The sequence below is a fragment of the Protopterus annectens genome, chromosome 1.part0 (assembly GCF_019279795.1).
Source record: "Protopterus annectens isolate FY-2018-M chromosome 1.part0, PAN1.0, whole genome shotgun sequence".
Classification (NCBI taxonomy): domain Eukaryota; kingdom Metazoa; phylum Chordata; order Ceratodontiformes; family Protopteridae; genus Protopterus; species Protopterus annectens.
The window spans coordinates 372,546,374-372,570,920 of NC_056725.1; the positions used below are offsets into that span (position 1 = coordinate 372,546,374).

The 24,547-nt window shown below is 37.8% G+C and overlaps 1 protein-coding gene across 1 annotated transcript in view; it reads right to left on the reverse strand.

Annotated features, from left to right (window-relative positions):
* The window catches only part of FUCA2 (alpha-L-fucosidase 2), a 179,934-nt gene that overhangs the window by 144,714 nt on the left and 10,673 nt on the right, over positions 1-24,547 (reverse strand). Inside the window, exon 3 of the mRNA XM_044081636.1 lies at positions 17,986-18,325. Within this exon, the coding sequence (XP_043937571.1) occupies positions 17,986-18,325 (340 nt within the window). The remainder of the gene's footprint in view (positions 1-17,985; positions 18,326-24,547) is intronic.

Below are 24,547 nucleotides of genomic sequence, written 5' to 3' on the forward strand. Positions count from 1 at the left end.
AAAAAAAAAAAAACACTAAAAAAGAGAAAAGCAGTGAAAATGAGAAGAAAAAAACAAAAATGCTTCTTGTATTCCTTCCTGTTATTATTAGACCACTCTCCACTATAAGCTAAAAATGTCCTTCTTGTTTAAGATGATATTAAGACACACCTCAGAAATCTCCCAAAGTGATAGAAGATGCAGAAGAATCAACATTGTCAGTAACTGCTGTTAATGCTGTTATAAAGCCCCCAGTACAAACTGAACTCTGACAAGCTGTCTGTAATTCATGGGACTGTAATGTCAATGTTTATTTCAGGAGTGGTTTCAGCCATGGAAGAAGCTGTTTTTGTTCTGTGAGGAAAAAAATGAACAATTATTTTAAGTTTTCTTTTTCATAAAACACAAATAATGCATAAGTGATTGAATGAACATCACCCACTTAGCTCACTAGTCACATAGGACCCAGTGCTGCTTTTTGTGCCATTAACAGAGAACTGTATGTTCTCCAAGGAATATTTCAGGATAGTCAGGGAGTCCACTTAGGTGAATGTTCTTCCAATGTTGATTTTAAACTTGTGCATCCCCAACTAAGCACATCCTCCAGTGAAGGCTCCTTACATCAAAAAGTGTTAACACACTAATTTCTAAAACTTCATATATATCTCGTCTTCAATTTTTCTCTACTGGGGAATAATTTTACATGGGAAGATGTTGAGCTTTCATAGCACCCTTACAAGTACTTGGACAACAAATAGTCTTGTTTGTTCGGGCTCCCTCCTGAGAATATTTAGTTTAGTAAAACAGTAAAATTGATGAAAAACTATTATAACTGAAACCCAAGGAATGTTTTCTTCCAAGAAGAAATATTACCAACTATTAAAATTGATCAACCTCAAGCCAGGGCCATACTACACTTAACACATTCAATCCAAGATATTACAACAGCAGTTTGGAATGCTCTTGTGCTCTTGATTAATGAGCAACAAACACCCCCCTCCAGTTCCCAATGACAAGCCAGATTTATTTAGAATTATTAAAATGTGCCCAGCATTTTCTTATTTGTCTTCTATTCAGTCTCAGAAGAAAACTTAGTCATTTCTACCCTCACCCCTGATGAAGACCTGAGCGACACATTTGCATGAGTATATACACACACACAAACACACATTTATATACATTGTTTAAATGATGTCAGTATATGGGAAGAATCACTTTAATTTGGAGTGGCCATATTAGATGTACATGTGTGTAGAAGAAGAGATGCAATGACCTGAACAATTGAATTTTTAGGATGATGTGGCCATATTATGCTAGGAGTTACATAACAGCAGCAGCATTTGGTAGGTTCTGTGTGTCTGGGAATGATTGGTTGTTGCTTCCTACATTTATAATATTCATCAAGACTGCTGAAGCTGGGTGGCAGAGTTCCATGTTCTGGGATTTAGTGTAGAGAGACAGTGATAGGTTATGTGCAAGTTGTATTAGAAGGGCGCCCCTGCACTGTAATCACAGGTTATAGTGGTGAGTGAACTATACAAGGTGTGTAAAGGCCTTTAGTTTTTAGTACACTAAAAAGAAGGAATATAAATGTAAATATGCATGCTGTGTGATGGAGCTCTACTTAGCCTTCTGCAATCCTAGACAGCAATGTTCATGGCAAGGGGTCAAAATAATGAAATGACAAATCTTGTCTGTTGATTTCTGAAGTGCAATTTTTTTTTTAGTAGACATGCCATTTAGAAATAGTTCATATTCAAGGTGTGGTAAAACTGTTACCCTTCCTGTATAGCTGTCTTGTTTTAAACAAGAAACATCTTTATTAAATTATCACTTATGACATGGGCAATCGTACATTTATATAATGAAAACAAACCATACTGACATCATCCCAGCTGCAAGCATTTTACAACGTAAACCATATTGACATAATCCTAGCTGCAAACATTATACATCACTTATAATCTACCCAATCATTGTCAGGCAAACATAGCATAGCTCATTCAAGTCCTGCCTTTTTTAAACCTCATTCCTCCCCTGTATGTATTGTTCACACAATTTCCATTTTTTCCTATGTCATTTGCTCCTACCCTTTTTTTTTAAAGATCCCAGTTCCAGTTCTTTTATCTCTATTACTATATTCACTACTTCTAGTATGGTTGGTTTAGACTTTATTTCCATTTTCTATTAATTGCTTTTCTGGCAACCACCATAATTATATCCAGCAAGGCCATACTATGTCTTGGCAATTCTGATTCTGTATCATAGCTCAGAAAAATAATTTCTTTAGTTACTTCAATTTGCTCACCCAGTATCTCTGACAGGGTAGTCTGCAATGAATCTTTAAAGTCTGCAAACTCATTACACTCCAAGAAAATATGTTAACAATTACCTCTATTTTCCTCATCACACCTCCAATATTTGCTTTCTACTTGAGGAAAAATTCTTTGGAGTCTACTTGGTGTATAAAAATAAGTATGTAAACTCCAGAGATCTTCTAGATTTTGTTGCATATTTGGGAGACATACATATGTCCCCCAATTGTTTCTCTGTGAATTGCTTATCCAGTCTCTCTTCCCAATCCTTTCTAACCTCCTCTTATTGATTCTTATAGCGAACATGCAATATTTTATATGTTCTACTAATTATTCCTTTTTAATGGCAGTTTCTGTAATACATTCTACTAAAAACTCTACCAGTGATGGTCTTTAGTTTAGGATCCTCCTATTTCTTTCTCTTTGCCTATACTCTGATATCAATCCTTGATAGGGAAGGCAATCTCTAACCTGCAGTCCATGTAAATTCTTGGGGTTTTCCCATTTTATTACCTTTCCATGTCTAATTATTTGCTCCCAATACCTTGGCTCCTTTGCCAGTTTTCTCCAATAAATTCCAGCCCTCTCTTTTCTATTGTCTGTATCTGTAATTGCAGTCATCCCTATCAGCAGAATCTTCTTTCTTCATTCCTTAGTTGGCTTGGTTCTTAGAATACTTTGTTGGTTTAGGAATATAATATTCTGTATGATTATTGTTATTCTCCTTAAAGATCTGCATCCAAAATTGTAGTCTATCCTTGTTTCTTGAGCTTCCCCCCATTTCATTGTCATCCCTTTCCACTTTGAATTATAGGTTTCTGCTTGTGTTATGTATAGGTGCCTTAACTGTGTAGTTCTGAAATACCCCTTCAAATCGGTTAATCCCAATCTGCCTTGTTCTACTGGAAGAATCAGCTTATCCCAGTTGACTCTTGCCATCTTCCCCTCCCAGATGAAATCCTTCAGCTCTTCATTAACTGCTATCCACAACTTCTCTGGTTGATAAAAACATGCCTGATCTGTGTATAAGATTAAAAACACTAACTGCTTACTCCTCACTATCCATATCCATATAACAGAACTTCCACTTTCTCAGTTTTTGCATTACCGATCATTTATTCTCTTCCCATATCCTTAGTTGCCACTTTGGAATAATTTTTAATCCATACCCTAAAATACTTCATTTTATCATGACCCCATAAATATGGATATTGCTAAACCAATTCATGTGACAGTACATAATTTACCACTATTGCCTTTGTTTTAGCTTCATTAATTTTATATCCCAAGAAGATCTGAAACTGTTTTAAAATGTTCCACAACACTTTAATGTCTTTTTATGGTTTTTGTAAGTTATAAAATAATATCATCTTGAAATACAGCCAACTTTTCATGACTACCATAGCAATTATATCCTTGAATTTCTGAGTCCCTTATTTTCTTTGCCAAATATAATACAAATAACAAAAGGGAAAAAGAGGACACCCTGGCCTGGTTCCTCTGCTCAAGCAGAAATTATCAGAGAGGACCCACCCACTTTAATTTTCATCTCCGATCCCTCATACATCCTCCTAATTAATCTTAAAATTTTATCAGGGAATGCAAATGCTTCCACAGCACTGTTCATAAAGTCCCAGCTTACTCTGTCAAATGTTTTCTCTGCATCAAGACCCACCGACAGTGGTATTTTCTTATATTCTGCTTCTCTCTGGATCATCAGTGTTCTGTTAATGTTGTCAAATGTTTGTCTCCCTTCCATAAAACCTCATTGATCCATATCTATCAATTTTGGCATCACATTTGCCATTCTTTTAGCCATTATAGATATAGACACTTTATAATCATGGTTTAGTATTGGAATGGGCCTGTATGAAGCTGGATCTGATGGCTCTTTACTTCCTTTATAGCTTTCTTAAACATAAAAAAGATAGGACATTTTCTATAGCAAAAAGAAGAGAATGCTAATCTTAGATCACATTACTTCAGTATGAAGGCCAAAGTCAGATAATGGTCTAGCCACAGCTCAGGGTACAAAAGAGGTGACATAACTTAATGCCTACTCTTTTCCCTTTATTTATTCTTTAACAGAGTTGGGTTTCTTTTCTTTATCTACTTACATCTGCTCATGAGTTGTATATCAAGCATAACTTTATGAAAGGATACAATTATATGATCAATATAATTAGCATTTCACTTAAATCTAAAATTAATTCCAGTTTTTTGTGTTGTACTACTTTTACGCTTTATACTTAATATATATTAAAAAACCTCTCATATTTCCAAACCTGTCTCAAGAATTTATTTTCTCTTTTTCTTAAATTTAAGTTTTAAAAAAATCCTCTTTTCTTACTGGAATTCTACTAACTTCACCTTGCAGATGGATACAATTTGGTTTCATTTTATTGGAAGCATTAATATTATTCCTCCTAAAACTATGTTATACTCGGTTTCACTGGTTCACAGGTTCATACTAGGCTGTTAGTAAATCATTTGTAGCCTACCCTCAACATCCCAATGTGTCAGTAACTTATGGCATAAATAACTACCTAATTTCATTCCCTTGCAATGAGAGTTTGAGGATCTATACCAGGGGTGATTAGCATCAGCGGCTCAACAGGTAACACAATTTATTTTGGTGTGGGAAGATCAGAAGGCCATGGATTCCATTCATATACAATGCATTTGGATTAATTTCCCAATACTGACACTACAGTGCAGCATAATTGGGGTACTGCACTCCTGAGTGTGCCATCATTCGAATGAGGAGATGTTAGACTAATGCCTTATTTGCCTGAGCTGGCTGTAGCTCAAGTGGATGGAAAATATCTCAGGGTACCCAATTATACTGAGTGAAATTAATATTAATAAAAATGACAGTGCTTGACCAATGCAGTAAGGCTTTCAGGAGTGGCCACAGTGTCACCAAAAAGATACAAGTTCTCTCAAAGTTTTAAAATATTCTCTATAGGACCAGCCACAATAAAAAGTTTAACTATAGTTAATAATAATAAAATAACATGGAAATATTAAATATCTACTTACAATAAACATAGCCAAGAAATATCACACAAAACGCAACCAATAAATAACAAATAAAGACCAGGAACAGGCTGTCCTCTTCACTAATAAAACGTTGTTTAATTCACTTCAATAAACACCAGAGTTTCAATCACAGGAAATATTAAAATAACACAGATACAGAAGAAAACAATACTTAACTAATCTCACTATATTTTCCTGACTGATCTGAAGAATTACTGTTCCCTTGTTATTTACTAGAGCAAGGCAAAAGGAATAGGTGAGGGGTCCTTCCTTGTCAGGTTCCAGAAAAAGAGTACAATGAGACTTCAGTCTCACCCAGTGTTAAAATATAATTTTTAGTGATGGATTTCAGAATGAGATTACATACATCTGGTCATCTGACTTCTGGTTCCCATGCTAGCCCCCTTGGCTAGAAGCTGTCAGGATTTAGCACATATGTGTCAATAGTACACACAAAGAGATCCTTGCCAAGATCTGCTGCAGCTTCTGGAAGTTATAAAACAATTTAAAACCTCCACCTTTCCAGAGTAGCAATTAGTTCACCCCAAAGACAATGCAGAAAGCTTCCTAGTACAGACTTTTTTTTGTCTCTGGCTGCATTGAGAACTATAAGATACAACCTTTATGGTCTAAATTAAGTAATTTAATTTCTTACTGTTTTTCAAAGTCAAGTGGCTTCTCTTCCAGTATCCCCAGTATCCTCTGTTAAAACATATACATTTAAACAGTTACGGTAAGGCATGTATATTTCTTTTTCTGTCCAGCAGGGCACACTGTTGGTACATTTTTAATGCAAGCAACTTTACAAATACATTTTAGCACAATTTGTACGAATCCACCTCTTTGCTGGATACTCTCATACTTTCTTTCTGTCTGTCCCAAAATTCTTCACCAGATTGTCTTCTGCTTTTCTGCTCATGTCCAAACCACTGTAATCTGTTCTCTTTGATCTTTTCTGCAATTGGAGCTACTTTGGCTTCTCCTTTTATGTCTCCATTTCTTTGTCTATAAAAAAGTGTGCATTCTACCATCCATCTCACGGACTTCATTTCCATCACCTCTAATTTCCTCATCTGCTCTGCCTTTATTGACCAGGTTTCTGTGCTATACAGTAGTATTTGTTGTACTGCTTTGTACACCTTACTTTTCAGCTTCTTTGGCATTCTTATGTCATATACTATACCTGAGACAGATTTTGAGCTGGGATATAGGATCTGAATTATCTAGACATAGCAAGGTCCTGTTAAGTCTAAATCTAGTGGTTGCCAAAAATGGCAATTACTAGAAAATGGAACTCAAAATCTAAATTTAAACCAGCTATACTTGAAGCAGTGAATATTTAACAGAAATAAATAACAGGAAGTGGTATCTTTAGAAAAGGGTAGGATTAAATTACATAGAGCTAAATGGCAAGTGTGGGAGCAATACATGCAGAAAAATACTTTGGAGGAGGAATGAGGCTTAAATTATTCAATTCCAGTCTTCTCTTATGTAATGTTGCTGAGATTATACATCGCATATATTGTTATATACCCTATAATGTTTGTAAATGTGAACTTGTTAATATGGTTTGATTATTTTTATATAAATGTAAGTTTTCCAATAAAGGTGTTAAATAAAAAAAATAAATGAAAAAAAAGAATAGAAGTGGCTCAATGACTAATTCCTGAAAGACTCCATTAGAAAAGAACCATTTCTATAAGAGTATGCTCCCTACACTAACAGTTTATGATCCTGAAACAGATTTGCCTCTGGCTGAAAAGCTTTTGTTGTCTCTAATTCTCTACCCTCTTGCATCATTTGTGGATATGTTAATGCTGACCTCTTACAAGCTGTTTGCTTTTGATCATGTATTAAGAAGTATCGGATTTTGTTAGTCATAGAAGTATCAACTCTTCAGCTTGGTAGTAAGGTACTGGTCTATAGATAAAAAAAGCCTCTATATAAGAAAAGCCCTACCAGCAATGAAGGTCCCTGTGGCGCAGCAAACCTGCTACTCCTGAACACATATGCCCTCACCCTGACAGAGTAATGGTGCCAGGTTCCCACCAGTGGGAGCTTTCATAGTACTACATCTTCTCATTATCATACTATGGTATTAACCACAGCTTCACCATCATGCCTAATAGAGAAAGCAGTGAAAAGTACAGTTGTGTAAAATCTTACTGTAACAATAGATGTCCTTCTCTTCACTGTTGCAGTATTCTTCACCACAGAGATCTCCTGCCAAGGATATCCCAATATCTGTCCAGTATATCAAAGCCTTTAGATCTTGTACCACATATGTAAAACATATGCTTCCCACACAGGACGTAGGGCATTAACGTGATGCATGGAAATAGTTACCAAGAACTGAATTGCTCCAATAGAGAACAGTCTCCATAGGACAAAAGCAGTCTATGCATATCCAAAGATAGAAAATGCAGATGGAAAAGGAGGACCATCAGCCAGGATGGCAACCAAACCAAATCCCAAAAGAAAAAGTGGGGATGGACAGAGGGACTGAATACTGCAACAGTGAAGAGAAGGACATCTACTGTTATGGTAAGATTTTACACAACTCTACTACATCCTTCTATATCACTGTTGCAGTATTCTTCACCTTAGGGAGAGTACAAAAGCTCAAGAAAATTTGTGGGTGGTGGATTGCTAGAAAGAGACCTCAACAACCTACGCATGTTGGCCCTAGCAAAACCTGCTGCATCCCTAGAAATCATATCTAATTTATAATGCTTAGTAATGTTATGCACTGAGGACCAAGTAGCAGCTTCAAAGCTGGAGCTAGCTTCCATACCCTTGAAGAAAGCACCAGAAGAGGCAACATCCCTAGTGAAATGAGTGTTAACTGAAGTAGACAGACACTTGCCATGAAAAGAATAACAAAAGGAAATGGTCTTGGATATCAAAGAGGATATGGTTTGCTTGGAAACAGCTAAACCCAAAGTCCTTGGATGAAAAGAAATGAAAATCTGGTCAAACTTACAAATGGTCTTAGTTTTATCCAAGTAACACCTACGCTGTCTGTGCAAATCTAGAGTGTGCATGACCCTCTCACTAGCAGACTGTGGAAAAGGAAATAAGGAAGGGAGTTTTACTGCCTGATTTAAGGACAATTCACTAACAAAACTGTCTCTGTGAAAAAAACAAAAAAGGAGGACTGGTCATAAGGGCCTGAAGCTCTGAAACTATCCAAGCAGAAGACCAATTAACAAGACAGTCTTTCAGGTACAATGTTGCAGAGAAACTGAAACTGCAGGCTCAAAATGAGCCAGACTAAGCTTTTCCAAAACAAAATTAAGGTCCCAAGGAGGAAGAATAGGCTTCCTTGGTGGTCTAAGATGAGGATGCCTTTAAGAAACTGTTTGACCTCAAAATGAAATGCCACAGGAGGATTCAAGGGCAGACAGGCAGAAACAGCAGACAAATGGGCCTTTACAGAAGAACAGTTCAAGCCATACTGGAGCAACTCACACAAACAGGAAAGAACCAGAGCGACCCCCACTGAGAATGGGTCCTGGCTACAAGCATGGCACCAGACAGAAAATCTTTTCCATTTGTACATATAAGACTTTCTGGTTGTGCGTTTTCTTGCCTGCTGTAAAACTCTGAGCACATCCTCAGAAAAGAGGTGCCTAAAAAGGAACAAAATCCTATCACCCACAATGTCAGCTGAAGAATGGATAAATGAGGATGGATGAGTGATCCCTTGTCCTGTGTGAGGAAGAACAACCAATGAGGTAACTTGGGGTGATTGCCCCTGCCCAGATGCATTAAGAGGTGGAACCAGAGCTGTCTTCACCAAAAGGAGTCACTAGTAAGATTTTTGGGGAGTCCAGCTGAATCTTCTGCAGGACTCTTGGAAACAGAGGAAAAGGAGGGAGGGCATAGAAAACATCTCCTTCCAAGGAATAGAAAGAGTGTCTGTCTTTCACATCAGATGGCATGTCACAGTAAACATAGTAATTATTGCTTTTGTAATATTTTGTCAACAGCTTGCAATATCTCAGCAACCACTCAAGTACCCACATATGGTCAGCAACATTTTATTCATCTAGCTGACAGCTTTCTTATGAGGCTAAGGACTTCTGTATGTGTTACTTGGTTGTTTGAGATATTTAGAAAAATGTGAAAATTATATCTATATAAATATAAAAAATGACAGTTAATATCTAATTACTTGCACTAGACAAAGATCAAATATTAATGCAGTTGCATTTGCCATTGTATAAACTTTAAGATGACATCTGTTAAAATCTTGTACATAGCATGGTTTTGGAATTACTGATGCAAATATGAATAATCAATTGACACCTAGAGGCATCAGTAGGCGTTAACTGTAGATGCACCTGGCGGAGTCACTGGGATATAATAAGTTAATCACTAATAAACAAGCCCTGAGTAAACTCCTGCCATTCCCTTTAAATGTCCTTAACGCATACAGAAGAATGTTTAGTCTTCTGATTTTTCTTGGTAGGGGCATCAGCCCTAACAAACACTGGAGGTTCTGAACCCTGACAGGATTCAATAAGAGCACCTGGAACCTCTTCCCTGACCAGAATCTGTGGAATACCTCTAGGGCCATCCAAAATAACAAACCGCCATTCCCCCACAATGTCTGGAACAGATGACTACAAACCCTCAGAGGACATGTAAAAGGATCCATGTCGGCTTCTGACAAGGTTGCGGCAGATGAATCCTAAGTCAACACTGGATGGCCTACAGACCTCTTACCCACTATTAGAGAGATGTCTTGTGGGGGCTGGACAGCCAAAGAATCTGAACGAGATTTCTTGGCCTTCTTCTTGCCTAATGGTAGAACCTTGAGGTTAACTGATTCTGCCATTCTACCCTGGGCCAACTGCTTAAGCCACTGGTTCTTGACATAGATGGCCAGGGAAGACAACTGGCTTCCAAGAGTCTTAGCTCAAACTCCTTACAGAAACTACAAGAAGTATGGTCATGGGAAATGCCAAACAAAAGAGACACGGTTCATGATGATCCTTATAGAGATTCTACCTCCCACGCTGACATTTTCTCTTCTTGGATGACATGAACTTTAGGTAACCAAAAGAAAACAAGACCAACAGTAAGAAAAAAAAAAAAAAAAAAAAAAAAAGATCCCACTGGGCATTTATCTGATGTCTAGGTACCAGCACAACAAATGACATTCAGACCGACGATCGATGATGGCATTCAGACTGGTGGCAAAGAGTTCTGGATAACTGCATCCGTACATCACCTTTATGACCTACATCCTGTGTGGGGAGCATACATGTGACATACAGTGCATAAAAGATCTAAAGGCTTTGGCATACTGGCTGGAAGTTGGGGTATCCTTGGCAGGAGATCCCCAAGGTGAAAAAATACTGCAACAGTGATATAGAAGTACATCAGTGTGTGGCAAAACAGAGCAGCACAGCACAGTAGGAAGTAGCCAAAGTATGATATTTTCTGATATACCATACTAAGTATTTGCTCCCTGCTGTGCCATGTAGCACCAGCATTCCACCTACACTGATTTCTCCTGTCATACCAGTAGGAGCATTATACAGTTATGCATTTAAAAAAAAAAAGTCAAAAGTAACTTTATTGTCATTTAGATCTACACAAGTGTAGATTAAATGAGATTTCATGCAATCAGCTCATCATGGGACAGACAAAAAAGAAATAACATACATAGAAAGACATAATTTAAAACAACATATAATACTACTACTACCATCTTAATATCAACTCTGCACTTAAGTATATAACTGCATATATTCCTAGAAACACACACTTAAGAGAACTAAAAATGCACATCTAGCAGCAAAGTACAGGGAATAGTATTGCACATGAACCACGTACAGCATTATGGGTGAACTAGCACATATCAGTAGCAGCTGAAGAAAAAATATTGCACCTGGGTTAGTAGTATAAATTATAATGGTTGGCTGGACTTAATAAATAATAGATAAAATAATATTGCACAGTGATCAGACCTAATATTAGAATTAAGGAGTCTGATCACCTTTGGATAAAAACTGTCTTTGAATATAGTTGTCCTGCGCTGAATACTGTGGTATCTTTTACCTGATGACAGACAGGCACATAAACAGACTGTTTGCAGGATGAGTTGCATCATTTAGTATTTTGGTGACTCTCTTTAGGCTCCTTAATGTATAAAGATCCTGGATTGTGAATCTTTGTACTACAAATGTTGTCAGTCATTCAATTTCCAGAGAAAGACAATCTTCTGTACAGTACCTGGCACTGCTACAATGCCTGTCTAAGAATAGCAGTAATGATGACTGACATATTAAACACAGGGTGCATAATGCATTTATCACCCTCAAGTTTATGAATATTTCAGAATGCAACCTTTTATCTGCATACATTTCTATCCTTTCTTAAAATAATTAAGTATACACTGTGGTGTCTGTTCTCCATTTTTTCATTCCTCCAATACCTAACTGTGTGAGCCCCATCCAATATTCATCTTTCTTTCTTAATAAACTTCTTTTGCTGGTGTGCAAGACCTTTATTTAGCCATGTTTCTGTCCTTTGTTATCCAGCTCCACAGAGGTAAAGGATGGAGCTCTGAAATGTGACCCAGGTGACCTTTCAATTTATGGCTCAGACTGGTCCAGCTAGATTAGGGGATGGTTCTATCAGCTCGCCCATCTCAGAAGGAGGGATGAACACCTCCATAGTAGATCCCTAATACAGAATGGGGAAACATGGAGAGTTTTGTATACAAGGGGACAAGGCTTGCCATCCCTCTCAAGTGTACCCCATTATGAGGAACATTCCTCATTTTGAGTCTTAAAAAATCATGTTCCTCAGTGAAAAGGTTTATCACACATTCATTCCTAACAGCCTTTTTCACTAAAATACATGGAAGATAACACTGAATCACATTAGTTAATAAACAGAATGTTTTATAAGTATCAGCTAAGAAATTGTAACTATCCTATGATCTTCTTAACTGAAGCTGCTAGTTATCTGTCAGTATGTGTTCAACATTTTGCCCATATGTTTCACATTTTGGAGATGGAAGGTTGAGAGCTATGGCTGTGATTGAATCAAATTCTAAGGCATGGATGATAAGCCAAGAGCCCACTATATACCAACCCCTCAGACAGTATGTTTGTATACAAAATTAGGGGTTTGGCCTTAAACAGAAACACTCCCTTGGCAGCAATATGACAGTGCCTATGGATGCCTCTATCTCTTCACTGGCCCCCGAACATAAACAGAGTTAGTATTGGGAGGAAGTCTGGTTCAAGAGACCTAGTAAACAAGGAGGGACACTGAAGTAACTGATGGTCAACTACAGGGAAGCCAGAAATACCTCCAAAATATTTCTGTCCTTTGTTGTCTTCTGTTATACTGATATAAAAAAATATTTGTGGTTACTGGTTGACTTATTGACTTTATTATACTATTAGCCTGTAACTTTGCCTTTACTGAAGAAAAATGTACTTTTTCTTTATTTCTTTTTCCAATAAAGCCTGCATAATTGCTTGTGTGTGTGTGTGTGTGTGTGTGTGTGTGTGTGTATATATATATATATATATATATATATATACACACACACTTTTTTTCGTTTAGCTCTTCAGTCTACTTAACTACTGGCAAAACTAATAAGGTAATAAGGTGATTTTTCTGATCCTTATTTTTCAGAATGAAGATAAGTTAATTATTTTTACCTCTGTTTTTTTTTTACAGAATATACCAGTAGTGCATGATTTTGTCATATAGCCACACTTTTTCCATTTATTATTTATTCTAACAAATGACTACAACTTCATTGTTCTTTGTGAGTCCAATATTTCACTATTAGAATACTACAAATGTTAACTTCTGTGAATCTGTCCTTTGTTGTGATATAGGTGTCTGTACTTCTTAAAGAGGAACCCCTTGCTTAGAAAGTGACATCTATTTCTGCCATTTAATTTTGATCTATATCTATACCTATACATTTTTCTATATTTTATTTATTGATTTTCAATACACATTCAGATTGAAGCAATACAAAATACATAAACTATGTAGCTACGCCACAACAATACTAACAATGATACTTATGTTACTTAAGCCCAGTGGCCCACAGTCCAAATGACAAACTCACATTTACTGGCATCTACAGCTAACCACTTATCCCTCGTTTTGCTCTTCCTTCTTCATCCATCCCCATCCTCACTCCTCTTACAGGTATCCTTGTCCTCTCAACATCCCCTGTCAATATCCCAACAATCAACTGCTTCATCTCTCCCTCTCTTTCTCTCTCTTACAGACATATACACACACAAAATTGTTTTTTTTTTTTTTCACCCCATTTCCCAAACTAAGAGCCCAATGTATGCATTTTTCCCTACAATGATACCCATACCTTCAACCTTCCTCTGCCTAGCTATTTCAAGTCTCACCAAGTTTGCAACATACATTAGCTGTTATGTCCATATCTTTGCATCAACTTGACCCACTTCTCTCCAAACCTGAAAAATATCAGTTTAGTCATGCCTCCCCCATAAATGCTTTCCCATACCTTAGCTATTATTTTCATAGGTAGGTACTAGGCTATTGAACCCAGGGCCTATATAAGCCTAGCCAAAAAGGTACCCTGGCTTTCGCCACCCAAGAAAATTATTTTCCTGTGCTCCTGTCAAGCAGAGCCACAGAAGTGATCCCCGGGGTGAATTTCCTATTTCCCAAACAATCATCAAGATTTTTCTTGAAGAGTGCTAATGAGGAGCTTTGTTTGATATAGATAGATAGTTTGTTCCAGACTATGGGAAGTCTCTGGGACAGGAATCTATCCCTCCAACATGTTATGTTTATTGTGGTGACAAGGTTTAGGTCCCTAAAATGTGTAGCTCAGAGAGATTGGGGTTTCTTTAAGTGGAGCATGTCCAACAGCATTGTATGTTAGGGAGAGATCGCCTCTGAGTAGGCAATATGCGATGGAGCAAAGTTGGAGTTTTTTGAGATGGTCTGTGTAGGGCATCTGTTTGAGGCTGGTAATCCTCTTTGTGAGGTATTTCTGCGGCCTTTCCAGTTGTTGTAGATGTCTTATGAGGTACATAACAAAAGGAGCATTGTATTCTATAATGGGTCTAATGAGTGACGAGTAGAGGGGAACAATTACCTCTTTTTTCCTGGATGAGAAACCTTTTATGATGAGGTGCGCAACATAGAAGGATTTCCTGACTACTGTGGTGATGTGATTATCAAAGGACAGACTACAGTCCACCTGTGTGTCCCAAGGTCTCTTATCACACTTTCGGTGTTAAGTAGACTACTGCCTATGTGGTAGTTCATGGGTACCGAGTTTTTACCAAAAAGGATGACAATGCACTTTTTGGCACTGAGCTTGAGGTCATGGCTTTCACACCAGGCATCTATCTCAGTGAGGCCCTTTTTTTAGGATGTCCACATTGTTAGGAGTTTCGGTTATGGCTCCTAGTTTGCAGTCATCTGCGAACTTCATTAGTCTAAGAACTTCTGTGTTAGCCTGTACTTCAAAGAAGTAGATACCAAACAGGAGAGATCCAGGACTGAACCCTGTGGTACTCCACTTGTCACTGGTCTGAAGTTGGATTTGGAGTCTGCTACTTTCACAGTGTGGGTTCTGTCAGTGAGCCAGTTGGCCATCTTGTGCCATAGGGATTTATACCTAGTTTAGTGAGTTTATCTATAATTTTATATCTTTATTACCTCCTTGCGATCCTACCAACTGTTTAAATAATCTGCCTACACCACACCAGGTCTTTGCCAATTAGCTGATTTCAGGAACCCATCTCTTCTGGATTTTTTTGGAGTTTTATACAAGCTATCTAGCAACCTCACTTGAAGATCATAAACTGGGCCCTATATGCCTTCTGTACACCTCCCATGACTACTTGTTTCATATAGCCTGCTTCTGCCCATAGACTGCTTCATCTTCCCCAAATTTCCTTACTTTCCCAAACCTTGTCCTAAAAATCTACCCACTCTTCCTTTTTACCATTTTAACTGCCTACTTATCAGAATTCCCCTCCAACTTCTTGCTTCTTACTACAGTTATCTTTACACTGATCCTTTGCTTATACTATTGCCTTCAGAACTGCAGGTATTCTAGGCAGACACCTTTTCTGAGCCAGTTCCGTTTCCTTAGTTAAGTTTTCAAAATGAGCAACACTCAATTTTGTCCTTCCCTGTTCATATCCTTCATTCTTGCTACCATTTTACATTTCTATATTTCAAACACTGCCCTTTCTCCAAAGTGGTCTTCTACTCTCCCCATCCCACCAGTCAGGCTCTAACCTTAGCATTTTAACCATGTTCTATTAAGTCTTCTTTATGTCTGAATGTATTACTGATAAAATGCTGTCATGACCCTTTCAGTTTTCTGATTCATCCTTCACTGTTTCATCTACTCTACAATTAATCCTCTTCTTTCTTTGTGTTTCTACCTTAGTTTGGTTTCCTTTTGCTTTACTTCCTAATGCTGCTATTTGACTTCATGCTCATTCTCTCATATGTTTCCATTCTAACTTTAAGTTTTCATACATTTTTTTATTTTCTATTACATTTCTTACATTAATTTCTAATATTACTGCTTTTGTACATCTTTCTTAATGTTCCTTTATAATTCTGTATCACAATTTCCCTGCTACATCACATTTCATTTCCTGTATCTGTTGTAGGACTAATATTTAGTATTACTATTTTTCTCCAATACTTTTGGCCTGGAATGTGGCTGAAACAGATCCATTTTGGGTAAATCCACAAAAGTGATTTTCAAACAATAAACACAAAATAAATAACACATATTGTAAAAATACTGTACTATCCCATCCTTTCCCTGATCACTTACTATTAACTTCCTTTATAAAGTCAGTCCAATATTCTACTCACTAACTTAAGCACAATGATTTACATACAAACAGTCTTATGTACACAGCTTATCACAATCCACCTTGGTACTTGCTACAAGAATAAAGAAGTAAGTTATATCCCCTACCCTACCAAACCATTTAGTCCTCTTCCCCATCCCCCAACATCCAACATTATTATTCATCTTTTCTCTTCAACTCCATTACTAAACTCTTCACATTTAAATATATACTTTTAAATACCTCACCAAACCCACTATGCAAATACACTAAACTCATTAAATGTAACCACCTATTTTCTAGTAAATTCATCTCTAATAAAACAAAGTGGGGACATACACCCTAACCCAGGCTCTCTCTCTTCACACCAAACATACAGCCATCTAACTACTCACTATCCCCATACTCCACTCATTTACAACACAGCAGCTCAGATCTCATCTTAAATGTGAACCTCAGAAGCATATTGAACAAGACATCCAAATGTCACTCCACCCTTACACAGTATTCCACATATATACTGACTGAAACCTGACTAAAACCACATAAACAAGATACTGAGATATTAACCCACAGATATAACATCCTTAGGCTAGACAGGCTGCATAAGAAGGGCAGTGGCATAGCCATAATCTGTAAGGACAACCTCAAACTAGAAAGACTAGCAAATGACCACACTCAACCTAACAATTTTGAAATCCTAATCTCACGTCTCAAAATTAACAATAATAAACACATCATTATCACTGCAATTTACATTCCCCCTGAAAACAACCCATCCTTCATAAAAGACCATCTTTGCTGGTACGCTACTACATATAGTCAAGAAACACTAATATAGGGACTTCAACCTAGACTGGTCAACCTGCATCTCTGACAATCCTTCCAGTTTTATCAATCTACATGGATTTTGCTAGTTGATACAAACCCCTAAAAGGGTTGACACGCATAGTAAAAATAAATCAATACTGGACTGGACTCTCACAAATACATCTTCCATCTACCACCAGTCAGGCTGCCTCCCCAACAGCCTTAGCAATCACTAGCCCACCTAACTAATCCACTATCATATTTGCCACCTAGAAACATCACTTACAAATACATACGTAATAAAAAATACTTTTCACCAGAAATATTCAAAATACTTTTAAAAAACTGTGATCTCTTAAACATCTCCGCCCTGACTTGGCCATGCAATACTTTAATGATATATTTATTAGCATCCTAACAACTTAGTCCACCTAAAAATTAAATCCAAACATATTCTATGGCTCACAAGTAACATCAAGAAGTTCCGTAAACAGAGAGACACAGCCTGGTACCAATATCAAAAGTCCAAAAATCAAACTTCCCTTATACATTATAGACAACTGCGTAACCAAGCTAAAAAACAAATTAAACATGACAAAAACAATATTACACTACAATGCAACATAAGCATCAAAACAAGCCCCAGGAAGTCTATCACACTTATGCAACCAACTTACTGTACATTTTTTTTATTTTTTTATATTTTTCCCCTAACAGATGTTTGTTTTTCAATTGAATTGTACCAGGTTATAGGTCAAATTAAAGGTGGAAAAAGTTTTGAAATGATTTATTGTGGTCTCACCTGGCATTTTAACAGGTGTACACTTTTTATATCCACTATATATGTATATGTATACTATGTATACTAACGTCCATAAATTCATGGCGAAGTCTGGCAATGACTGAGCAATGCTCTGGGGTTGTGGATGTCTGCAGAGGAAGGAAGCATAATCTGTTTAAATGTAATGCTCTAAGAATACCTTTCATTATAAAGCCAGGCAAGAAACCCTGTGCTGTTCCAATATGTGTCCGGTGCAACACCATCTCCATCAGACCATAAGACTTCAGGTTGGTACTGATTAATAAGCTCATACAGCTCAGGAATGGACTTCTGAGTAGCAAATACATCTCTTGCAAATTTACTTTCTTTGTCTTGAAGGAAGAGGGGATTGAACCATTCAAAAAGAGAATGATACAATCCAAAGTGCAAGTGTGTACGATTTCTAACAGCAAATGCTAGTTCACCCACAAGGTCTCGCTTTGGTCCAATATCCACAGCATTCCAGTTCCATGAATGTTTTGATCCCCACAAAGTAAAACCTGAAAAAGAAAATGAAATCAGTTCACTACTATGACTAAGCAAACAGAAAGCAGTTCACAAGATGGTGGTATCAGTGAAAACAAAATAACTATAGGATGAGATTTATTTATTTACTAACTGATACATTCTCAGCTGTGATATCACAATTCATCAAGGTTCAAAACATCTATTAATACACAGATGAGTCAAATACAGTGCTATATCTATATGGACACAGCCTTTTACTGCTAGAAGACAAATTGTGACCTGGAATAAACAAAGGAGTAACACCCAAGTTGGTCTGAATGAGAAGCCACCCCCTACAACAACATGTTGTAATAGTGCAAAATGCTAGACCCATCAGAATGGAGCACATGTCTCATGCAGAGAGATACCTGATATGTAGAAGCATCTTTGGATCCAACGGTTCGATTCTTGGGAGATCTCAGATCTGAGGGCTCCGAAACAGAAGGTCAGATCAGAGAAGAAGTAATGACAGTATGTTAGGGAGGTTTAAGGCTCATGGATCTAATGGGAAAAGTGGCTGGTAAGACCCCCATATGTATCTATGTTCTGATAAATTTTCTCATCATCCTATGCACCTCTGCTTAAGAAAGACTTCAGAAGGACCTGATTGAAGAGGAAATGGAAGGAGGTGGAGAAGACTTTCTTGGAGGCTTCTGTAGGAAAAGAGACCTCAATTTGGGGATACTGGGCCCGGAGAAAAACGAGGGCCTTGAAGCCGAGGAGACATAGAACTAGAAGGTGTATGTAGATCAGAGTGTAGCATGTGTGCGCTGTCTTTAAAAAAGCATGAAATGCTGTGAGTGCACATATAAATTCCAGACACATGCAATCCCTAGTGCCCTTTTGAAGAAGCAGCCAGTGTGTAAGCATGTATGGTCACAGCAGTTAGTTTGTATATAAGTTAATCATAGTCAGTAATGTGTTTGTAAAGAATAAAGCTGCTTAAACAGAACCCTCTAAGACTTGTTTATTCATGTACCAACATGAAAGCGATATGGTGTCAGAACCGTAATGGAAAAGAACAAAACATTTAGAGTCATGAGATGTAAAGGCGACAGCAGAAAACAGTGTGAACATAACCAGAAGGAATCAAAGGTAATGAAAAGCAACACAAATTATTTACTCGATGCAAAGAGGCAAGAAAGGGCATTACAAGGGCATAAACCGCATTATCAGGCAAGCAGAAAGCTCAAAAAGTTTGGTAACTAAAGAAAATGTTTAAGATAACAGTGTTTGGTGAAACAAATGTGTTTAAAGTACAAAATGAACATGTTAAAGATAAAACAGGCATGTTTAAGACAGAAAGAGTGTGTTTAATGCATAACTGGGTATGTTTAGAGTAAAACGAGTACAAAGAATAATAATAAGAAATGAAAAGGGGCAGAGTAGATAAAAATAAAGCAAGGCAACTGCTATGTTGGGCAAAGTCCTGTGTTTGGGCATAACTACGACTTTGTTTGGTATCAAAAAAGTAATTAATGTAATTCAAAGCATCTCAGTGTGTAAAGGTTCTTACAGTGTGTGCTTATTACTATACATGTATTTTAGAGAGTTTACTGTGTGTAAAGTGCAACTATGTCGTGTAATTCAACTGAAGCATGGTTGTTTGAAGAAAAGTTCTTGTACTGGGTGTGGCTGTTTAAAAAGTGCCACCATTATGGAGTGCTTCTTGTACTGTAAAGAGTAGTAGGGAAAGGTGCCGACATTTTGGGAACATTTCAGTGTATTGCATTTAGTCATTTACAAAGTGCACATACCTCAAAAGGCATTGCATTTGGGCAACCAAAACCTGATCATTCGCATTGTGTAATTGCTTAACAAGTTTCTTGTATTACAGAAAAGTGTTTCTTACAAAAGATTACAGGAGTACTACAGTGCTCGTGAATTGCTCAATTTATTGATAAATTTCCAAGCAACTACTTTAGCATTTTAGCCTTTAGCAATTTCAAAAGCCAATGATTTTACCATTTCTGCCTTTAGTTATTGAAAATTTCATAAAAGCATCGCAAAGTCCGAGAACATATTCCGTTAAGCTCCATAAAGCAGTAAATAAGTTGAAAAAATATTTTGCTGAGTTTCGTAAAGCATCGAGACATTTAAAAAGTTATTTCATAAAGTACAATAAAGCACTGAGAAACTTAAAAAGCTGTTTCATAAAGCACAGTGAAGCACTGAGAAATTTAAATAGGCATTTCGCAAAGTGCAATAAAGCATCAAGAAGCCTGAGAGGTTTATTTCACAAATTCCAGTTAACTGAAAGAACTACGTGGTTATTCATTCACACAATATCGATAAGCACAAAGAAAGAAAGCGCAGATATAAAGTAGAAGAGGATTAGCCAACTTGAGTGTTCATGCCAATTACTTATGCACGTATATATGTGTGTGTATATTTTTATGTATTTGCAAGACCCTTCTCTTATACGTGTTTATATGGCAGATGGATTTCAAAAACCACAACCACTTGTGTTTGACCAGAATATTGCAAAGAAATGGAGAATATCTGAACAGGAGTACAATATTTCTATACAAGCAGCTTATGCAGATAAGAGATGCACACACATGGACATTTATTTTGCTAAATCTAGCAGGATCAGAGGATATAGAAAGAGAGCGATCATTTGTATATGCAATGTATGAAGGTGAATATACAGACCGCCATATTACTGTGCAAGCTGAATCTAGAGAAGATCCAGAGTGTTTAAAGTTAAGTTCAGAGAAATGTGCAACCCCCAAGCAAACATTACATTAGAGAGGCATTTGTTCTACACAAGAAACCAGAAGCCACGAGAAACATTTGCAGCTTATATAATTGACTTGAGGAACAAGGCCAAAATGTGTCGGTTTGGTGACTTGAAAGATGAGTTGATGAAGGGCAGACTTGTATGTGGTATTAATGGTGTTGCAGTGAGGAAGATTTTGCTTCATGATACTGATTTGACATTAATCAGTCTCCAGAGCCATGGACGAGGGTAAGGCAGTCCACATAGCCTATCTGGACCTCGCCAAGGCTTTTGACACCATCCCCCACTCTGGAATCATACACACACTTAGTAAGCTGGGCATTAATCCCTACATCACTCGATGGGATGCCAACTGGCTTACTGACAGAACCCACACTGTAAAAGTAGCTGACTCCAAATCCAGCTCCAGACAAGTGACAAGTGGAGCACCTCAGGGTTCAGTCCTGGGACCTCTCTTGTTTGGCATCTACTTCTCTGAAGTACAGGCCAACACTAAGGGACTCTGGCTAACAAAGTTCGCAGATGACTGCAAACTGGGAGCCATTATTGAATCCCCAAATGATGTGGATACTCTACAAAAGGGCTTTACAGAAACAGATGCTTGGTGCCAGAGCCATGGGCTCAAGCTCAATGCCAAGAAATGTAAAGTTATCACCTTTGGAGAAAAAACATGTACCCATGAATTATCACATAGGTGGCAGTACACTAAACACTGAAAGTGTGATAAGAGACTTAGGGACACAGGTGGACAGTGGTCTCACCTTCAATAACCACATCACCATAATAGTCAGGAAATCCTTCTATGTGGCACACCTCATCACTAAGGGCTTTTCATCCAGAAAAAAGGAGGTCATTGTCCCACTGTACTCATCCCTCATTAGACCCATTATAAAATACAACGCCCCATTTGGTATGTACCTCTCAAGACATCTGCAACAACTGGAAAGGCCGCAGAAATGCCTCACTAAAAGAATCAAAGGTCTAAAGCAGATGCTCTATGCTGACCACCTTAAAAAACTCCAGCTATACTCTGTTGCATATCGTCTACTCTGAGGCAATCTCTGCTTAACATACAAGGCCATGTCAAACCCAGAGCTGTTGGACATGCTACACTTAAAGAAATCCCAATCCCTCAGAACCACACTCTCCAGGGATCTAAATCTTGTCATCACAACAAACAAAACATGCTGGAGGGATAAGTTCCTGAGCCAGTGACTCCCCAGACTCTGGAATAGACTGCCCATACATGTCAAGCAAAGCGCCTCTTTGGCCCTCTTCAAAAGGAACCTTAATGATTGGGTGGGAGAAAGGAAATTCACCCCGGGGATTACGTCAGTTGCCCTGCTAGACAGGGGTCCAGGGAAGTAAATAGTGTGGGAAGAAATAGCCAGGGAATTGTTATGGCTAGGCTTGTATAGGCCCTAGGGCCGATAGCCTAGTACCAACCTATGAACATAAGCAAAGCAATAGAGATTTGTCAGATCCATGAGGTGACACAAAGGACACAAACATGCTTACAAGTGACAAAAACATGGTTTCAGTAGGCTCCAGAACAAACGTAGACAGTATGCAACACACGTGGCAAGCAGAAACAGGCCTAAGCAAAGAGCAACCACAGGAATTCCAAAGAAGGTGTCGAGTTTTCCAGAAAGTTCTAGCTCAGTCAAGTCAGAAGTGCAAGATCCACCGCCATCTCAGTGCTATACAAGCATGAGTCAGCAAAACCCAAGTCTAGCTTTATAGCTAACTGTTGAAATTGTAGTGCAAACCATGAGTCTAAAAGAGAGAAATGTTTAGCATATGGTCAACAGTGCCTTAAGTGTAAGAAATGGAATCACTTTCAAAAGTTTTGCAAATCAAGTAAGCCTCACACAGTTGTAAAGAAAGGTCATATAAGAAAACAAGTTGATCAAGTAGAGCCAAAACAATCAGCTTTCTACATAGATGGTGTATCAATGCTGGGAGAAAGAGTTGATGCAATAAACTTATTGACAAAGAGTGAAGTGTTTTGCACAGTTTGGATCAATGGGAAATCCACAGACATCAAAGTGCAATGTTATATCAGCAGATACATTTGCAAAAGTGAGAACCAACAAACTCAATGTAACCAACAGTGTGAGACTTGTTGCATATGGAGGTGAAGAAGTTCTTGCAGGTGAAGAAGTTCAAACCGAAAGTTCAGTAATACTTCCATGTTATTTGCTGAGAACTGCTACAACTTATTATTCTATATATTCTGACAACCAGTGCAATCTTTACTAGGTCTCAAAGATAGTTTGAGAATGAATCTGCTTTCTTTTGCTAAAGAAGTTCATCATGTGAATGCAGTTCCAAGTTCTAGTTTAGCACTAGCCATTTTCTTGGAGTATGCTGATGTTTTCGATGACAAGTTGGGCAAGCTTCCAGTTGTGTATTCTATGAAATTAGACTGCAAGGTCACTCCAGTGGTCAGACCAGCAAGAAGAGTTTCAATAGCTATGCAAGATAAAGTCAAAGCTCAGTTGGATAAGATGGTACAGCAAGGTGTGATTTGTCCAGTCACAGAACCAACTAAATGGATGTTGTCCATGGTAGCCACTCACAAGAAAGGCTCAGATGAAATCAGAATATGCACTGACCCTAGAGATTTGAACAAAGCATTAAAGTGGCCATATCATCCAATGTGCACAGGTGATGAAGTCACAGCTCTAATACCAAATGCCACTGTATTTTCCGACTTGGATGCACAGAGTTCATTTTGGCAAGTAAAGCTTGATCGCAAATCCTCATTTCTAACTACTTTTAGTACACTGTTTGGCAGCTACAGATTTCTACGGATGCCATTTGGAATAAATTCTGCAAGTAAAGTTTTTCTTCGTGCAATGGAACACATTTTTTCAGGTTATCCCTGTGCCATTATAGTAAACGATCTACTAGTTGGAGGCAATGGCAAAGCACAGCATGACAGAAACCTCAAGTAAGTTCTAGAGAGAGCAAATGAAGTAAATCTGAAGCGCAATCCTCTGAAGTGCAAATTCAGACTTCCAGAAGTAACCTATGTAGGACATTTGTTTACAAGTACAGGCTTAAAACCTGACCCAACCAAACAAACAGCTATTTAAGAGATGTCAGCACCAGATAATGTGCAGAGTTTACAGCGTTTTCTGGGCATGTTCAACTATTTGGGCAAGTTTATACCTGATTTCAGTGAGTTGACAGCACAGTTAAGAGAGCTAGCATGGAAAAATGTTGTATGGTCATGGTTACATCATCATCAGAAGGTGTTTGAGGACCTTAAGCAGAAAACTGTGACCCCCATGTTAAGGTACTATGATGTGAATAAACCAGTTGTCCTATCCTGTGATGCTTCTGATTTTGGTCTTGGTACAGTTATTCTAGAGGGCAGACCAGTAACCTATGCATCTAGGACATTTACTCAAACTGAGATGCATTATGCTCAAATTGAGAAAGAGCTTCTAGCAATAGATTTTGC